At 42.6% G+C, this 20,828-nt stretch overlaps 1 protein-coding gene across 1 annotated transcript in view; it reads left to right on the top strand.

Annotated features, from left to right (window-relative positions):
* The first annotated feature begins 361 nt into the window (after positions 1-361).
* LOC112564163 (fibroblast growth factor receptor 4-like) overlaps positions 362-20,828 on the top strand; it is a 43,510-nt gene continuing 23,043 nt past the window's right edge. Inside the window, 5 exon segments of the mRNA XM_025238795.1 lie at positions 362-930; positions 9,451-9,658; positions 18,182-18,332; positions 19,110-19,234; positions 19,510-19,560. Coding sequence (XP_025094580.1) covers positions 9,559-9,658; positions 18,182-18,332; positions 19,110-19,234; positions 19,510-19,560 — 427 coding nt within the window. The 5' untranslated portion in view covers positions 362-930; positions 9,451-9,558.

Raw genomic sequence — 20,828 nt, 5'->3', positions numbered from 1 at the left:
ACCTTGAGAAAACGCGCGAGGAGAGGGAGATAGGAGGTAGTCACGTGACAAAACGGGACTGATGTAAGCAAACTGTGGCGCTGATGCTGGAGCAATGTTGTTCACAAGTCGTACCAGAAGACACGCGCCAAATGTAGGCGATGCTTTTTCTCTCACTCGCACACACGCACTAAGGTTGCGTAAACTTCCTATGCCAATTTAAACTGTTTACCTGTACACATGCGTTTGTTGCTGTTGTTTGACACAACACACCAGCGATGGTGGTTGGAAAGCGGGTAGAAGGTGAGAAGAGAGAGAGAGAAAAAAAGGATAAGTAGATAACGGGGTTTTGACCCAAGGCGATGTAACAAAGTACGGGATTATCAGACGAAACGATGCCTGGAAAGCACATCCTCGTCCCGCAAGGAAGGCAACTCTAAGCACTTAGGGCTCTGAAGCATCTCCCCCCGAGCAGAAGTTAATCGATGAAAAAGTCACTCTCGGCCTTTTCCTCCAATCGTCGTTCACCATCGCGTGGTCACTCCTCCCCCTTCCTGCAGCCACACAGTAGATGTGCTCGCGGAGCCACTAAGCCTTCTCCTCCCCTCGCGCGCTCTCTCTCTCAGGCGAGCTCGTGAATGACGTCACACTCTTTCTAACGTCGGCATAGAAAAAAGTGGGGTGGGGGGAGAGTCCACGTGACCTGCTCGCAGTTCGCCTGTAACGTGAAACGCGAAGGGGTTCGCGGTGTAGAAGCAGTGTCCCGGAGAGCGGAGGTAGTGTGTGTCTGTGTGAGTGTGTGCTCCCTGCGCCACAAGCGGAAGCCTTCGATCTGTGTGGATAGCTGTACTATTTTCTTGCCCACGGGGAGACTTTACACTTTGTATAACGGCAGTTTGGTGAGGATGTACTAGCGCGGCCGAGTCTACACCTCGACAAACTGTTCCGCAGGTGAGTTGTTGTCTTTCAAGATAAGCCTCGCGATCCTTTGCTAGCGTCCCCCACTGATTCAACCACCCAGCGAAGCAAGCTGGCATTTAAAAAAAAAAAAATCAAAGGTGACAAGAATGTGTCGTTGGTGTGCTCACACACAACGCTGCGGCACGATTTGGCGAGCCAGACTGGCTGCACGGTTTTTCAAATCTTTGGGGACGACAGCAAAGGTGCGCAAATTTTGAGAGTATTTGAGAATGATCCTTGCAGATTTCAAACTATTTCTTGAAACTACTTTTTATTAATGCGCGAATGTTAGTCTCCATTAGCAAACAGCTTGAATTAACTTCCCGTTTGCCGAGACACCAGTAGATTTTAGATTTAGATTGAAGGGTTTCGCGATTTTTTTAAAATCTCCTATCTGGAAAATTTAGCTGCGCAGAGCCATTGTACAACAGCCTTTTTTATATATTACAGCATGGGTTGTGAGAAAGAAGTTTTATCAAAAGTAAACTTACCTTGATGTCACTAACTCTTGCTTTCTGGAGTCATCGCCGTTAAATCTGCAGTGATCGCCCTTTACTTCCGGAATGCATGGCGTCGTCGCATTGTTCTTCGTTCTACATCTTTATGACCATTTCGTGGATCATCTTTCGAGCAATAGAGTTTGCCTTTTGGCTGAGATACTGCACTGTACATATAACTTATCATTACTATTACACACACACGCAGTAGGCAAGTGTTGAGTTACACGTGGTGTCCACTGTAGCAACTTTAGTATCAGTGAGTGCTTTACCTATTGTATACAGTCAAATCGCGCTACTATGTCATCTACCGGGACCGAGCAAAAATGGCAGAGTAGCGAGAGTGGCATCATAACGAGGGTTCTTAAAAACTGCTTTATTTGCTCAAGTAACCCGTCAGTCCAAAGCTCTCAAGAATCGTCGGCTGGCGCATGTTCTTTCGGCGGATCTCGTACATCTCGTTGTCTAGTGACTCTAGTCGATCGCACGCTTGCATCCGCTCACCTTCATCCTGTCTCTAGTCGACCCCCTCCCGCTCTCCCTCTGTCACGGGGATGTCACCCGGCCAGCGACTACCCCCATTCGGGTATGTTAATTTGGTAAGATCGTTGCCTTCTTACTTAAGAGGATAGAATCAATAGCAAAAGCCATGTAAAACTTTTGCATTGGCATTATTTAAAAAGGTGAAATTGTTTAGTAATGTATGGTGGTTCTAATAAGACACATGTTGGTTGCGTGCGGGAACTTTGTCGACTGCAGAGATCAGACTCAATTCAAATTAGAATCTCCAAATATGAAAAAAAAAAAACTTGTTGAAAATTGGATGGATCTGATGTTGAAGATGGCCTCAAAGGTCCGCTTCTACCTGGAGCTTTGAATGACCACCGCATTGTAAATGGAGCAGTGCTTTCTTCAGTGCCAGTGGAACCTGTGCGCCATCGCAGACCCCAGAGCTCAATTTGGCTTACCGTAGCTGCCACCTTCTCTAGCCTCCAGTTAATCTGGTGAACTATTCTGTGAACTCTTCCCTTAGGCTTTGTATGGCGGCGATCGTTGTTCCTCGCTAACACACTGAAAAGGCCTCAGTTTGAAATTTTGCATTGAATTTGTTTGAATCGGTGACTAGGTTTATTTCTGCTGCTGCCTCACCTTTCCCAAACATCCTCGGTTTCCTTTTGTATATGTGTCTTTGAAGTGTACATTCGTATGATCTGCGTTATGAGCAGCAGACAAGCACCCCTTCCCTCTCCCCCCTGCGATGTTGAGCTGCTCAGAGACGGTGTAAGGCCGCATGACACCGTTGTTTCCTGCTGGGGCCGATGGTTGTCCGGCGATGTTGAAGGCCTCTTTGTCATATCTCGGGAAGGGGCGGGGAAGCTGGTGAGCGTGGCGAGCAAGCGAATTCGGGTATTGCATAACAGTGGGGAGAGACAATAAGAGATCGTTTGGCATACGCGGAGCCTGCCAATGCGTTTGGAAAGAAAAACTTTTATAAAAAGTGACTGGAAGGAATGCATGAGGTAATCGTTGGAGACTAGACCACACAAGCGATGCTTGGCTTCTGTCTTGGTATGTTGGATAGACTTGTTTTGGTGATCCGCATGCATAACTTTCATTTACAGATCGTTTCACCGCAAGCATGCAGCAGCTTTGAGAACTTTGCCAATTACAAGTGAATTGTTCGTTGAAAAGCTGCTTATAAACCGAACAGGTCACGTGTGATTGCTTCCAAATCCAGGTTAGCTTACTCCAACGCCCATAACCAGAGTTTAAAAAAATTATTTTAGACTTTCAGTTCTTGGCTTTGTGAGAAGCAGGTAAAAATAATCTCACAACTAGCTTGTACAACGACGGTGCCCGTCTCTCCCCCGCTGTCTTACCTTTTACGGGGTTAGAACCACAGGTTCCATTTTAATCAAATTTTCGTCAGTGGCATGTGGCGGTACATCAGAGGACTTTTCTTATGAACTGGTGTGTGTTGTGGTACACGGCGCTCCAGTCCTTACTTTGAGGCACGTTACAGCATCCGAGAATTTATTTTAATCTCCTAAAATGGTCCCATGGTTTTTCGAATTAGCGTGTTTGGACGCCATTTGTGTACAGCTCGGCATCAGCAAGTCGAGGGTGAACGCAGAAGCTTCCTTTGTGCACGGTCGTCGCGAAGGTGCTCGCGTTACTTTATAGCTGACAAGATCTGGTGGCACTGTTTGTCGTGTGGGGTGCGCTGGGAATGCAAATATCGCGTGCCCTTCCGTCTCCTCGTAAAGCAGGAGTGCGTGTCAGGCACCAAGCCTCTCTCCGCGTTCCAGCATCCAAGTCTAGAGAGTGGTGGGAGGGAAGATCACTCCCGCATACCAACTGGCACGCATGTGAAAATTTGGCGGGGAGCTTGTGTTTATTTCCTTTTCCTTCAGCTTGTGTTTTCTTTTGTCTGCTGAAAGTTTTCAGGGCACCAGAAGAAGCTTACCTAAGGGTGTTTGATTTGAAATGGAATCTTGTTTTTATAGATAAACGGACCAGTACTTTTTTTATTTAAATGGCAGCTGTGTCGCTGGCTACACTGAACAGTATCTTGCATTTTTATAGACAATAACAGTTAACGTTTTCTTTACTGCACCAGCCAACAGAGCAAAACAAGAGAGAGAAAATCCATTACGTTGAAAGAAATGAACATCCTGGTCTTAAGCTAACATATATAGCATCCTCATTTTATTTTTCATCCTGTGAACAGGCATCTGGGTGTTGTGGGGAAGTGGGGCAAACGCATGGGAAGAGTAACCTATTGAACCTGAAAGTCAGGAACTTCGTAAAACATTATTGTCTTGTGATGGTGAACAGACTGCTGTAACCAGAGTCAGAAATGAACCTTAATTTTCATTAAAAGCGAAATCTAACCAGCACAGGCACTTCCACCGCCCTCACAATCATGTTGAAGCCACAGGTTAAAAGACAGTGGACATCTAACCCCTGACTGCCAGTTATGGAATTGGAAAAAAACAACTCATGGCAGTTATTTCCTATGCCTTCTTATCTGGCCTCAGCTTGGATTCATTGTGATAGCATGGAACCACTTTCAATCCACTTTTGAGGTAGATGAATGGCTCTTGGAAGTGGCAGTCTACAGTGGTTCCAACACATATAGACACATGACATAACTTTGTTTCATCCTTGCAATCCACCGCCTTTTAGCATATTAGAAGATAATGACTATTGCATATGGTGTGTTAAAACCAAGTGAGAAGTCTTGGTACTAAAGAAGCTGTCACTGGCCATTTTCTGTTATTGAAAGGAATTCTGTTAGAAGAGTTTGCAGTAAATAAAGCATTGCCTATGACCAGCTGCATATTAATATACTTGTATTTGACAGTGTTCGCTTTTAAAACAAATTGGAAAAAATAAGATCAAAGAGAAGTTATTTTTGTACACAAGCTTGCATCCATGCCTATTTTTGTACATGCATACGAATATAAGGCATAAACTAGACAACATTTATATAAAATGCAGTAATGCTGAAAACTCTTAATTGCCTTTTTCATATTTTGTTTGGCATGATAACTACTTTAACAGTAAACTGCATTGGATGAAGATTCAGTCACATTTATAAAGAACAGTAGGCGTATTAAAAGGCATACCTTATCTAGCAAAGTTAAATATTCTGAAAAGCCGGTGAATGCAAATCTCAGGAACTTAACATATCAAGACAAATTCAGATGACACGAAATGCTTTTGACCTACACTCTTATGCATGGAGTCCTACAATAATTTCAATATAAAGTCAACAAAAAGGACTATTTGTCTTAGAGATGATAATGCATCATTTGAGGGATGGGGTGGGAGGCTATTGAGATTTTTGTGTTAGCTTTTGTTTTCACGAACAAAATTTGTGGTTTGCTGGACACTGAATTCATATCTGGATGAATAAGGGAAAGAGGAAAGATTTTTCGAGGCATCGGTATTTTGAAGTGCCCTGTATTGACGTGTCGCCTATAGGCTTGTGTTTGCTTGCCGACAAGACGAGGTCTCTTCTGTCATACCTGTCTCATTGCTGCAAGAAAATTCAGTTTGAAATTGACAGTAATGCTACAAACGTTTACTTGCTACAGCTTTTTACTTTCATCACCAAATTTTTTTCTTGGACACCCAAAGATGTGTATCCTTCTGTATAATTCTGATGTTAGAAATACGCCAGTGTCTTTTTTTCCAACAGCGGAGAGTGTCGGGTAGTGAAGCGCGCAATACCATAATCATGTGACCTCTGATGAAGGCTGCTATTGGCTGATTCACCTCCAGACGCCAGATCGAGCGAAGTTGTTGGCGATGTTGACCGAGCGTCTTTTTAACTGTAAAATTGGAGCAGACACAGAACCGAGTGAGTGAACAAACCACCAGAACTTTACTTCAGACGCCAAACTAAGTTTCTGTGAAAAGAAGGTACAAAATACGTCTGTGATCAGATATATGATCTGTGGTCGCCATCTTGAAAAACGAGTTCGAAAAAAGTGCTTTCGCGCTATTTACGTCTTCATTAACTTTTCAATTTTAAAACGTTTGCTATGTCTGTTTGATACATATTTTAGAAAGAAATGGGTTGGATGGCTATGGGATGGGACAAAGGAATAAGTCAAGTAATACTTGTAAAGAACTTTAATTAAATGTTAGAAACTAATTTGGATGAGGTCAAATTTTCTCAAATGGTTTCATTTTTTGTTTCAATCTCGACGAGATCAAACTGAGCGGTCCGAGTTCATGACCACCATATGCTAGATCGGCAGGATTGAGACCAACGTCCACACACAGACGCCAGAAGAATACTGGACAAGGGAAGCACGTGTAGTAAATTAGTCTCACTCGCCAACACGCACAAATGGAGAACGAAAGAAATAGTGAAAGATCTGGGGTTTTTTCTTTTCTTTTGTGGGCTTCCACCAAACGGTGATTTTTGCACTGTGGGGATGGGAATAATAATAAAGAGTACGGACGAACACCATTTACACGAAGCAGAACATGGAGACCAGACTTCTGCGTTGGTTGGTTGGTTGGTTGATTTAGTAGGAAAGTGCTTTTACCTTGAGGGTATTTCACACTATGAGGAAGTGGGGAAGGAAACCAGAGAAGCCGGAGAAAACCCCCGACTCCCAGCCCTGCGGACAGGTTTCACATACAGAAAGCGTCCCGAGACGAGATCCGAACCTTCACTGCAATGGTGACAAACGAGTGTTTTCACCACTACACTGCCGGGCGCTCCTGAACTTACTTTGCTGTCTCGTGGACAGGTTTATATGATTATGGGATCGTCCTCTCCGCCCCCATTTTTGCTCAGCCTCCTCCCCTCCCTTTACTGCGCTAGCACACTTACATTTTCTGAACGCCTTTTAGTGATTAACACAATTTTTTTTCCCCCGAACATGTTGAATTTTGAAGATAATGGAAACGAATAGAAACTTTTTCACACTCTGACGTGAGCTCGCTCACAGCGTCTTCCCCTCTTGTGAGAGACTTGAAAAAAACCCTTCAGGAATTTAAGAAGTGCTAGCTAGTACTACTTATTGTGCCCTCGTGACACAAAGGAACCCCGATACCGTTAGGACTAAGTACGCATAGCTAAAGCAAGAAAGCAGCAAGTTAATGACGAGAAGGAACAACACAAGTACAACATTTTTTATTTGTGACATTATTTATGGGTTAAGTTCATTTTAAAATAATAATTCATAAGTAAAACTAACTCCATCTGAGTGTGGAAGAGAACATTCAGCAACAGCACATTGTGTTTTGATATGTTTTCTTTTACGGGGCTTTGCATCTTTTCTCTTTAAATTCAGCTTATGCAGATGATGCTGTTTTTTTAGAAATACTACCTTTTCAACGCTTCTTGTTTTCTCAACAAATCCAGGTATGATGAAGAGGAAAACTTTAATATTTCTTGTGTCTCGTTGTCATAAAATACCACCATAATATATTTTTGTGGTGCTTTATGCTCTATTTTCTGAGCGCTCATGTTGTCCTTAAAAACCAACAACAGAGCGGCAATCAAGGAGCAGTGTTCGTCACAAGGCATGTGAACTCTCACCTCGTTCCTACCCTCCACCCCCACCTCGGTCTTTCTTCGGGGTGGGGAGGTGGGGGACAATGTCGGTCTCCAGGGAGAATGGGGATGCTGTCAACAGGTCACATTTAACCTTTAGAACAGGATCCGTTGGTAGGCAGGCGACCTTTGGCAGCAGCATCTGGACAGAGGGCCGCGACAGGTCACAGTTCGCACCTGTTGCACGGCTGTTTCGTGGGTAGAGGAAATGAACTATTGGGTGTCTTTTTTTTTTTTAAAGACTCATACAATACTACTTCCAGCTCCAGAAGACACTCGAATCACAACACTTGTTGTTATTTTTTATTTTTTTGTTTTTTTACAGTTAACTACCTTCTTTTTTCCAGTTCTCGATATCAAGCAATCGCTACAAGTTTTTTCCTAATAGGATTTATTGGAACCCCTAATGATGTCTTGTGTAAGAAAAAAGAATGGAGTATGGTGTGTGTAGCGATAAAGCACATCGAGCTGGAGTGTGCATCTTTCCTGTGACATTCACATTACATGATTAGTACAGCTGCCCACTTTTTAGTGGGAAAAATAAGACTGCACAGAGCGCCGTGATGTGGGGAGGGCGGTGTTCCCAGACCGGACTACCGGCTGTTTCCTTTATGATTGAAGTGAGGCTGGCGTAAGGGATGTTCCTTCGGGAACAGTAACATGTGGCGGGTATTTTTCGTCGGCGCAGATGGCTGTTAGACTTAACCAGAAATGCAAAAATATACTAATGAAAAACCTTTGGTACGTGTGCATGTGTTCACATCTTCTGTTGATCATTTACATTTTGGCGACAGAAGTAATCATTATCAAATATTGCAAGTAGTGGAGGCTGTTTTGATGGACATACGTGGCTATGTTTTTTCCTAAAAGGATAAGTGTAATTACAGTGTTGCTTTGGTGTATAAAATAGTGTCTAACTTCCATTGCGGGTGACTAATTGGTTGCCAAAGCCTGGTGTGTAGTCATCTGCAGTCTTCCTCTGGCTGGCACACAGGGCCTGCCTTTTGCTTCATGTTCATAGACTCACTCCCAGCACATGCATATGATAGATGAAATAAACAGCGCGAACACACTTGGACCCCTTCCTTCCACATCCCTGCTTGTTCATCCCTCTTGCAAGCGAAGAAGAAGAGAGAGCCATCTTTTGTGTGCGTCCTCGGGTTTACCGTAACTAGCTTCATGCGGGCAAAGAGGTTGTGAGGAGGGAAAGGAGAAGAAGTAGTCCCTCTGTGTGCGTTGGGGTAGGGGTGGGTTAGGGTGTGAGGTTCTTTCAGTAGATTAGATCACTTGAATGATTTTAATGCAAACTAGATGTGTGTTTATTTTGCATGCACACTCAAACATGGTGATATACTTTGCCTTGACCAGTGATACCTCAGTTGAAAATGGGTTCTATTCTTTATGCTGGTTTTTGTTTTGGGGTGGTGGGGTGGTGCAGGGAGGAGAATTGTATGCCATCATTTGACACAGTGCAGCCTCCTGTTGCACCCCAGTCCCTGCAGGTATTAGGACTGCCTAGTGGTGGGATTAAATATTAAAGCATGAAGCGAGAGGGAACAGGTCATATGTGCAGTGCATGTGTTTCAGAAGCCCTTCAAGGAAAGTTCAGCTTTATAGACTGTATATTACAGTGCGCAGTGCCTTCGAAGGCACGTGTCTTTGTTTATTCACAGAAATGCACCTCTCACCCTACCATCCTCCCAGAAAAACAGGAAGGCAGTGGATTTGTCAGGGAAAAAATATTTCTCACATTTCCGCTGTTCCTGTGCTGACAGATGACTTGCCTAATTCTTGAAGTTTGGCATTTATATTTTGTGTCAGTTTATAACCTTGTGTCTTGAATAGTTGAGGCATGCTTGTGTTTATGTATGCTACACCAGTGCATATTTTGTGACATTGTTATTAGTTGTTGCTGCTATACTATTTTTCCAGATTCCTTTGGATTATGTTGTGATTCACGATGCTGATACAGTGGATTACCAGCAGGAGTGAGTAGACGAGGAGGTGGCAGAATGCTCACCTAGGATTACAGTGCAGAAAATGGGCTGGATTCTGTTTGTCTTTATCACATATCATCTTGCTTCTGTGGCTGTATTGCATTCCAGTGCCCTTGGTGCACCCAGTTCTGCAAACCGGAAAGGTAATTTCTTTCTTACTCCTCTGTAACTGCAGAGCAAGCTCTGTTGCTAAACACATGCTGCTTGATTTCTCCCCTTACATTATTATCTTAATTTAATTGCAGAGCTTCAGATTTTGAAAGGCCAGTGTTTTTAAAAGCCACATTTCATGTATAAATACACTTATGATGACTATTTTCAGGAGAATTCAAATGTTGGTCATTACTTTGTATTATCATTTAATTGTGTAAAATCAGTGTTCCTGAATTTTTAAAAGTGTCTTAAGTGTCTTTGCCAATAAATTCTTAACAAGGAAGCAAGTCAAAATGCCTGTCTTTAGTGATAGTGTCTGTACATGGCCCTTATAAGTTGATGAAACTTGCATTTATGTTGTGCACCTTGTCTGCTCAGCATGTGTGGAAAAGAAGAGCACTTTCCTAGGTTGCGCCTGTAATGAACAACCAGTGGTTGGTGTTTCTGACTGCTGGTTGTGTGTGTGAACAACCAGGGGTTGATGGGTCTGACTCAGTCTCATGATTGGGTGAGGCTTTGTATATATTATGGAGTACAGACAAAGAAAGCAAGACTCGCTATTGGGCCTGTAGTCTTTTTTAAAAGAGTTGTAAAACAGTTACGGTAAAAATATTTAAAGCATTTCAGAGTCTAATTCATGTAGCAGAATGCACAAGATTTATGGTGAACAAGGATGTATTTTACTGAATTATCTGGAAAAAATATGGAAAATTCCTATGGATCCAAAAGCATTGTTCATTATAAATGCTTACAAATATTCTATGATGACATAACAGATAGAAAATATTCAGTACTAATAATCAGCACCTTTTGATAAATGTTTCAAAGATTTAAAGGCACCTGATTGTTTCCCTAGAGACAAATGAAAGGCAGTCTATGACCATAATCATACCTGAGCATTTACTGACCCTTCCTTACCTGGTGTAAAGCTGCATGTCAAAACTGAACGGTTTGGGAGCTACAAGAGAAAAGGGTGGTGCAAGATTGCCAGAATATTTTCCAGACTTCTTGCCTGGCATTGTGCCAACTCCGTCATCATGCTCATTGGAAACTTGTAGAGAGCTGCATGATTCTATTTGTATCTTTTGCTTTTAATTAATTATAGGAACTGTAAACCAGCAAATGTAAGCATAACTTATCTACTCAAATTTTTTTTTAAAGATGTCCTGATCAGCATAGTTGTTAATACGCATCATTTTTGGTCTTGTGGAAAGAGATGTAATTTCCTATAATTCAATATGAGTGTATCAGTGCAATTTAGCTAAAGCTATAAGATGTTCATATTCGCATGTGCAAACTGTATATGAAGAGTTGAGGTTTTCAGGGTATGCTTACTGATTACTGTAAACCATTTTGGGAGATGATTTCCATTCCTGTGTTTGCCTTGTTGGATCTTCACTCTGTTGCTATTCCAAAACTTTGTGCATAAATTGAGATTTTGACAATTTTCTGCTACAAGTACAAAGAGGTGGTTGTTGTAGTTCATATTGTCGTATTCTGCTATACCTGAACACCATTACAGTTCCCAATTACAGTTCCCAATTCCTTCCATGCTACATAACAAGATTCGTACCAAAAAATAAAGACTGCACAGAAGAAACAAAGGAATCTTAGCAGGGCTGGTCTTTAGACAGATGTCTGCAGTAAGTTATGGACCAGGCAATGAAACCATTTGGGCGTAATGATGGCCTTAAAAAGGGGAGCCAAATCAAAGTTTGTGAGCGGCGGCACTAAGTAGTCCCCCGCTGGGAGGAGAGCAGAGGCCAAAACTATAAGTAGAGAGCAAGACATAGGAGGTCCTGTACCCCCTACTCCGGCCCCGCCTGATTTCCTGTCTTTCAGCCCTCTAAGTGCACCAGAGGTTCTTAAATTAAACCCAGCTGTATCAGACTCACCCCAGCTTGAAAACAGGCCTCCTCCAGGCATTATGAAGTAGCGGCATTCACAATAATGTATAATTTATTTGTGAAAAGGTTGGGATGGCACTGTTGTGTTTATGATTCTGGCAGTCCACCCAGGATAAAATGTAAAATACGGACAGGACCACTACGTCCTGAGTCCAGCAAATTACAGGGAATTGCAGTGTTTCACTTAGAGTAACAATAAACAGTGTCAAGTTCTGAAATACTAAAGATTATGAACATTTTATAAGTTGATCATGTTAACAAGAAAAAAAAACCAGATACTGAGAATAGTATGAATTATTTATATATTTGTTTATTTAGTGTTAGTATTTTATATTAAATAATTTATGTCACAAGGATTTTGCACCAAATTAAATGACACTAAAAGGGCTTATAAAATATGTAAAAATTATGGATTCCAGGATGACATTTGTGAACTATGTTTCTCTTCCACGCCTGCCATACGGAAACAGCAGACAAGTGTTCACAATTTCGGGCAGTTTCGATATGGGTGGTGGCTCTGGTTCATAGAGGTTCCTTGGTTACAACTGCAACCTACAGCCCAGAGTTGCCACACAATAATGCTGCTTGGCTTTATAGCCAGCTGCTTCAACTGGGTGGAAGCGGGCTAGATGTTTTGCTGTGTGGAAGAAAAACAGTAGCAAGTTGTGGATAGGGAACTTACTTGGCAATGTTAATAGACATGTTTTTGTTGGGAAAAAAACAACAACTATTAGCAGTAGCCATAGGCCTGCAGTATTAGGCGCTGAGTGCATGAGTACGCATGTGTGTTTGTGATTGGATAGGTGTGTTTGTACGTCCAGTAAACAGGGTTGGCTTTGTTTTTAAACTTCTATATACTGTTAACTGAGATGGGTGTGGTAGCAATAGGGCATTGGCAGATATGCGAGAATGATGTTTCAGGTTATGGAGATATAAGCCTAAAGAGAAGACTGTAAAAACTCTGCAAAGAAGTCATCGATTCCAAAGGGGTATACATTGCAGGATTACTGTAATATTGAGTGGTTTTAGCAAACAAATGGGATACTTCAATCTCAGTTTATAGCCAAGAGGATTTATAGTCAGGACTTTGAAGACAAGGCTTCCACTATTCAGTGGACATTGAAGAGGGGACACATTCACTAGGTTTTTGGGGGGGGACTTGGGTCATGACATGTGGAAGGTAGAGTTTAACTGTCTCCTGCTACCTTGAAAGATTATTTGCTGCAGGGTATTCTTCAGCATCTGGTCTGACCAATTTTCAAATTTTCTGATCCGAAACATTCAAACAAAGCCTCAGCAGAACAAGTAGGATACATTTAATTAAAGTATTACATGTATCACCATAGCATTTTAAACACCTTAACTTGCCTACCTTGTAGCATGGTCAGGACTGTGCCAAGAATGGGGACAACTAAATGCTGTGAACAAAAAAATAATAATGATGTGTTCAATTTGTGGCAACAGGCTGGGTGTAACTACATAGCTCTCTAGTGCAACTAACAGACAGGAGTAAAGTTGGTCCAGTGGATTTGTCTTGGCCTCTTACTATCAGCAATAAACATACGTATTTCAGACTCAGTAGCACGACCTGTTGTTTTGTTGAGGTATAAACTTCTGTGATCAGATTTTTTAAATTGCCTTTTTCTAAAGGAAAATTGTAGTTTATTGACATAGTTGCTTGACTGTTGATTGGCACTACATGGGAGTTTGAGGGAGTAAATGAATCCCATGGGTGCCTTAGAATCTTTGAAAATGGTCATGTGATTTTGGAAATTGTGAGCATAAGTGTGGCCATTCATTGTACACTTGTCCTCAAGCTTCTTCACTCATTTCCATCATCCAGTTACTGCTTATACTGACATTCTGGCAGAAGAAGGAGCACCTTTCAGCTGCTGGCAGCAATTCCGGAAGTTGCAGAATTGGAATGCCCTGTAGAAAGGATTTTTAGTTCTTCAATAGTTATGACATTAATGTGCGGGATGTGAAGTAAGTGATGAAGCCTCACCACCCTCCAGTCCCACGTAAGATCGAGAAGCAGAATTAGCGGTACGGGACAGGGGTTATTTTGGAAGCTCCGATTTCCTAGCCTGATTCGTTCCCATGATGCATCAAAAGCCCAGTCTTCCTTTAAGTCTCAATTAGCTGTCGGGGTCGCACGGTGCAGGAAGGCAGCTGCCGTGTACATACCCTTGGACACGTATCCCCTTGCTCTATCTTCTGAGCTTCAGGAGGAGCAGATAACAGCGCTCTGCCGGTCGTGGGCAATTAGGAGCAGTTGGTGGACCCAGTGTTCGGGGTGGGTTGACGCTCCCGCTGCGGCAGGCTTTTGTACTGTGTTGTCGGGTGGTGTTGAGCCTCTCACTCAACACAGGTAGTCGGTAAGCACAGATACATTAGGTCAAGCACTTTGTTGGAAGTCGTGATTGTTTGAGGGTTGAGGTGCAGCAAAATGATAGATATGGGGTGTGGGAGATCAGTTTGGGCATTATTTCCCACCAGACTGAGAAACTTGCACGTAAAAATCAAGAAGTTCCTCCCATTTTTTTTTTCATGTCAAATGGTCATTAAAAGACTGCAGGGGGTGTAGCTCGGTTGTTTTTGAGATGTTTACATGCTGCATTTTGAAACACATTCTTTAAAAAATATACTTTAGACTGGTGCCAACATTGCGATCTTTCTGACATGTTATTGTAGTGTTTGGATGTTGTGATTCATGGGACGGAGATGAGGGTGGAGTCTTTTGGGGGAAAAGTTCACACCGTCGAAGTGAAGATGGCAATACGACGACGTCCCGCTGGGAGGAGGGAGCTTACCGTGCGAATCCTCCATTAACACCCCTTCCCCCAAAAGTGCACCCACCTGTGAATACAACGGTTCGTGCTTATGAGCGCTAAAGGTTGCGCCTCTGCACAAACTTTCGTGTGATGGCGTCATCAGAGAGCACCCTGGGTGAAGCGGCATGCGAAGATTTCACTCCTGTTTCCGAAACTTCTCAGTTCTATCTACCCCGACACCGACTGTAGCGTGTTTAAGTCACCCTTGCCGTTTACTTTATTTTTCTAATAGTCATGCTGAAAAAAAAAGAAAAGAGAACGGTTGCTTTGTAAGAGGGTGGGTGAGGTGAGTTGGGGGGAGGAAAGCGCACTGCCTCACTGCACTTGGAACGGTCTCCTGATCGCGGTGGCCCGATGTGTGTTCTCAGGTCGGTCCTTGTGGCTCTGGGCGTGTTTGTCGCTGGCCTGGCATTCGGATCAACTGTTCAGGTATTCACATAACACAATAGGCAGGAAGTGACCTAGGGTTGCCGGGCTTTTTAGGGAAGGGTGGGGGAGAGGTCAATAAAGTTGAATTTACGTCCTTTGGTGCGATGTTTACTGGCCCCAAAACGCGATGGTCTAGTGTGTTATATGACTGGAGAACAATTTCTTTGGAGTTGTTTTTTTTTCGGTGTGCGTGCAGCTTAAAAGAGCCGAAAGGACAAGGACTGCGAGCTGTTGTCTGTCGCTTGCTTACATTTGTGCCCGTGTGAACGCCATTCTCTCGTCATGCCGTTTCTAACAGCAAGAGGGGAGGAGGCACGGCGTTTGAATGTGAAGGCAGAATTTGAAGACACAAGACACTTCTTTGTCCTCCAATAGGTTCGTGCAGATCACGTGACCTTGCAGTGGTGTCAGCAGCTGTGACAAGCGAGGCTTGGATATCCTGGACACACCTTTGTCGAGGCCCTGTCACTACAGGTTGGGGTCGGAGGGCGTTGGAGGAGGACAGGAAGAAAGAGGGCGAGGAAGAGGTCGTTGCCGTTATCCTCGTGTGTGATGTCTGAATTGTTGGCTTGAAGACGACACGCGCAAACAATACCCTACCCCCTAGACACACACACATTGAAACCTTCCCTCTCCCCCACTTTATTGAAGAACCACAAGCCTAGCTGCTGTGGCCCTATTTAGCCGACGCGCGATGGGAAAGGGGGAAAAAAAGACCTGGTGGAAAAGATGGATATGTTTGATGGTGTTTTAATAGACATTTTTAGCAGTGGAGGGATAGAGGATTTGTACAGCGGCTGTCCGTTGCGTCAGGGTGAGTCTGTATCAGTCACCGACGCAAGCTCGCAGATAAGTGAGGAACGCGCCTGTGTCGTGTCGGCTGTGTAATGAACGCCACAAGGTGTTTTGTGTGCCACAGCCCAAACGGAGGTTGGCTGTGAGGAGGCCAGGCAAGTGGTGACGTAAGAAGAGAAGGGCGGGTGGGGAGTGGGAGGCTGATAGCCATGATTTCGACTTTCAAAGTTCTCGGCAGCCCTCGTTATTGCTAAGCCGCCGCTACTGTTATTTGCCGCGTGGCCGTGTCAAAGGCAGCGAGGATAAGTCGGGCCTGGCAAGCGTGCAAATTGTGCAGGCAGGTAGGGATCAAGGGGGCAGGGACTTCATCATTTGCTGCCCTACCCCTGCCGTCCAGCCATCCTTACCCCCTCGTCTTATCTCGTTCGATAGATGCTAGTCATGCTCTTCCTATGGTGCTGAGGTGGTCAGGGAAAACTCTGGTATAGACACGAGATGGAAGATAGAATGTGTGCATGATGACCACACATTTAGTTTCACACAATTTGAGATTCTTTGTTCATTTTAGGGGCTGTCTTTCATTTTAAAGGAGAGTTCTTGCCCCTACAAGAAGACTGCTGCTGTTTCTTCACAAACTTATGGAATTTTCATAGTTTAAACCAAACTTTCAAACATCATTTGTTGTTTTACAAATCCAGTGATATACAGCTTTCAAAATTTTGTTCATGGATAAGGAAAACGAACCAACATTCCCTCCCCAAACGGTATTCCTTTTTTTTTTTTTTTTGGTAGCATTTAAAAAAAAAACTTTTCAGCTTCATTTTAGAAATTTGTCGGAGACACCCGTTTGAATTCTGCGGGTTTTTTGCTGCACGCACAGATGTGTGCTTTGTCACGTGGAAGAACGATACCTGACGTCTGGGCTTTAACAAGTAGCAAGATGAAAGTGTTGTAAGTCGATTGGTTACCTCATGACAACACTTAAAGGGAGCAGGCATTTGAAGACATCTCTCTTCCACCCAGCAGCAGTGAGAAATGGAGGCCAAGAGAGCAATGGGTTACCTACCAATCTCTCTCGATCTGCTCTCTGAAATGGCCTTTGATAGTTTTATGCCTGCTTGGTCTCGAGGCTACGATACCCCGACTGTTGAATTTCTTGATATCCCGAAACAAGCTGTCGACGCAGTCTTGTCCCAGTTATGTGAGCCCTGCGGGCGACCCATCGACTGTGAAGTACCGGATGGTAAACTTTAAAATCTGTGTTTTTTAAAGTGCAGTACCATGAGGGCGGTGTGATCTTGCATCAGACTCTGCAAAACGTTTTAGGAAGTTCATCAGTGGAATATTGCACCCCACCGCCAATACATACTTATTGGGGAAGGGTAGACGAAAGCTAAAGGCCTTCCAAAAATCTGGGAACATTATACATGTTTTATGTTCTTTTCACTGGTCGACATCCCTTGAAGAAGTGAAGCTCCGACTAGCTGATGGGGAAGTCGGCTGTTAAGCTCTTCCTCTTGTCCTTAATATGAGCTCAGTTGTCATAGCTCTACTCTAGACTGTTCTACCGTTCACATTGAGTCGGTTTCACCTTTTTGTTTTAAAAAAAGAAAAACGTTTTCTCCTATGGTTTCTTGGCTAGAAAGGGGGTTAATCTTTATGAGACTTCGCATAAAGGACAGGTTTTTGTTTTAGATGCAACATAAGTGTTTGGTTCTCCTCTGCCTCCTCCAGTATAATTAGAAGACCAGAAGGAAATGGCTTAAAATACTTGGCAACTTGTATAACTTGTGTGTGAACATTTGCTTACTTGCGTTTTTGGTTTGAGCAAATAATTGTTTCAGAGAAGGAGCAGAGTCCACAGCAGACGTGTTTGTGTTTGAAACAGTGGAAACATGTCTTTTTTGCCCTTATATATAGCTTTAAATTAAATATATTTATTTATAGATAACTTATCTGTTGTTTGTAGCTGAGAAATGAAAAGAGTTGCTACACCGTTGTTTAGTTGGGTAGTGTCATACTATAAAATATCTGTCAGATTTACTTATGATCCAGGTGTCTTTACATTGAATCCCTCTTGACCTCCAAAATGAAAATCAGGGTTAGGGTTACTCAACTGTATCACACTAATATGATCCCAAAATCTTTAGCTTTATTGCTCTAATTTGAGTTTCAGTTGAAGCTGCAGTGCTTATTTCATAACCAAGGCTAAGACAAAGTTGTTGAAGTTCCTAACTCTCTCCTCCAACCCTAACAAAAAAAGAGGTCACATAGAAAATAGGATCAGTACCATATATACACAGTACACTCACTACAATAGACATGTATGCACACAATACATTCAATATCTCATTCAGGGAGAAGTCATGTACAGAATACTGTTTCCTCCTATTTGTTGCACGCTGTTCAAGCAGTATCTAAACATGTTCTTGGAATTATCATCATCATAATGTGAAAATGTAGTTTGATATGGCAGAAAGTGCATGCTCTATAATCTACAGATCCTCATGTGAAGGCACAATACTGAAATGTTTCTGTTTTGTTGCAGAAGCTCCTTACTTCTACAAGGAACCTCTGAGCCAACTTCGAGCAGCTGAAGGTGGGCGCGTGAAGTTCAGGTGTAAGGTCAAAGGGGAACCCCGCCCCTTCTTGGTGTGGTATAGAAACAACGAGCTCATCACCCCCCACGCCGATGATAGGTGAGTAGGTGCCTGAGGCTGTGGAGGGAAAGGAAATCCGAGGTGGGTCTCAATATCCTGGCAGGACAGGAAGTGTTTTATTTTTTCTTTTTTTTTGATGGCCTGTCCTTAAAATGCACAAATGCTGGCATATGTTCCCTTGGTGAGTCAAAATGTGAATTTCATTGTTTGCTCCAAATGTTTCTGTTTGTAGTCTCTAGCTTTGTTTTTAATTCTTTTTCCTCCATTTGTACTTTTTATTCCATTTAATTATTAGCCCTTGTGGAAATTTTTCATGTTCTTATGTGTCTCAATCTTTGGGTAGATATTACTTGTTGAGACTGTAAATATTTCCGTACACATCTACAATCTCAACATGTTATATTGCTAACCCCAGTCTCTTGCCACACTTGGTTTGGCAGAATTGATTTCCCCCCACAGATAATTGTATGTTAGCAAGATAACAGAGGAGACTATGCACACACACACCATAATGTTTTTCTGTGTGTGTGTGGATCTGTTAATGGTATTAGGTCTGTAGCATCAGGAATCTCAGAATACCTGCTAATACTCTACAGTTAGTGATCATCAGTCTTGACAGAGCTTACCTATGCCTGTCAGATGGCACCTCTGTGCCAACTGCCAATGCTGTCAAGGATAAATAAAAACTACATTGCCACAAAATACTTTGCATATGGTATCCTTATGACAGGATATGTCATTGACAGTATCTAGGTGAACAGATTATAGGTAGGTAAGAATACAGAGGGTTAAAAGCTCTTGAAACTTTGTGTGCAGAATAATCATCACCAAGTATGCCCTCTCCATTGATCCAGTTAACGTGAATGACACTGGAAAGTACAGCTGCCTGGCAAAGAATCAGTTTGGGGAGAAATGGGCCAACTTCACTTTAAGTGTCGAAGGTGAGCACTTGTATATCATCCTAGCCTTTACAGTCATCTTGATGCTTGAGCGTTTTTTTTTTCTTTTTTTTCAAGTGTTTAGAACTGTCGATCAGACCTACTTTTTAGCTATCAAAATACTTTATTTGACCCAATTTACAAGTGTGTAGTAATGATATATCATTTTTAATCATTCAATTTTGCTAATTTAATTTTGGTATACGTAGTTTTGTTATTATGATAGAACCTTATTATGTAAACCTTGACTACTTAATGGTTGACTTATTTTCAAGCAGCTGATGTTCCCAATCCAGAGCCCACTGCTGTGGATAATGGAAGAGATTCAGGTGAGAAGTCAGTTGATAATGCATTATGACCTCAATGATGTGCATGAAAGCTGATCGTAACCTATGAGTTTACGATTACAAGTGGTGCTTTAATCATAATAATAAAAGTGGCCCCCAGACAACCGATCTTTTTCCTTAAAGTCTCAGAGAAGGGTTAAAATGTTTTGAAGCACCATGTACATGACAAGATAACAAAGCACATGACTTTGAGGTGGTGAACAGCATGCACTCCATCCTTTTTTGAGATATGCTTTCAGACAGGCTGCACTTAATCCTTTTTCTTCCCAGTTCTTTCTTCCAGCAGAAAGGACACAGGTGATTCTTTTGTAAATGCTAGGTGTAAACTTTATGCTTTAAATTGGCAGTAACACGTACCACAATGCTGGGAGAAAAGGCTACTAGCTGTGGGACAAGGTGTGTGTGTATATACAGTTTGGATCCCTCTCTTTCTCACAGACACACACAAGCAGTAGGAGAATCGGTTCGCAGGTAGTATGACACATACCAACCACACTTGGGTAATCAGGCACGCAGTTTGTGAAGGGCGAAATGTACATTCCATTTCCCATTCACTGCCTCTTTTTTTTATGCCGACCCATCAGTCGGGACAGATAAATGCATTCACAGTAGATACACATTGTTCACATCTCGATTCTAGTCTTCATGGGTCGATTTGTGCAGATAAAAAAAAATGTTTCTCCCCTCCCAACCCCACGTTGGTGCATATATATATACAAGCGCGTGCGTTCTGTTTGGTGGGTAAAAAGAGGAGGCAAGAGTTTTATCAGGAGCAGGCTAGGAGGTTGGCGAGAAGTAGAAGTGTTGAGATAGGAGCTATACACTCTGATGCAAGCTAATTGGATAAAAATCCGGGCCCCTGAATTTGATAGCGGTTAATTTATAGGGCCGCGGCGCGCCTCAAATTTCTCATTACTAATGTATGGCCACTTACCCAGTTTTAAAGCGCACACCTGTTTGCGATGTTGGCCAAATAGCTGTAAACCATATCTCCAGACGAAAGCTGTGAAAGTAACATCATAATGTCATTAAAACGACGATGCAGGCCTATGGTGTGTGTACGCATGTGCAGGTCGGTTTCTAATTTCTTTTCTTTTCTTTTTTTTTTTAATTTTTAGTTGGTTCGACATTTCAAGCCGACGATTTTGATCTTTATTTTCTGAAAGACGGGTTGTTTAGTTAACCAGTATTAATTGTTCACTTCGTCGTCCTTAAAGAACTGTTGAGAAAATGGAGCTGACTTTCGTTCA

This window comes from Pomacea canaliculata, linkage group LG5, assembly GCF_003073045.1.
Source record: "Pomacea canaliculata isolate SZHN2017 linkage group LG5, ASM307304v1, whole genome shotgun sequence".
NCBI lineage: Eukaryota > Metazoa > Mollusca > Gastropoda > Architaenioglossa > Ampullariidae > Pomacea > Pomacea canaliculata.
The sequence above is the reverse complement of the archived record's forward strand: the minus strand, read 5'-3'. Positions and strand labels throughout refer to the sequence as shown.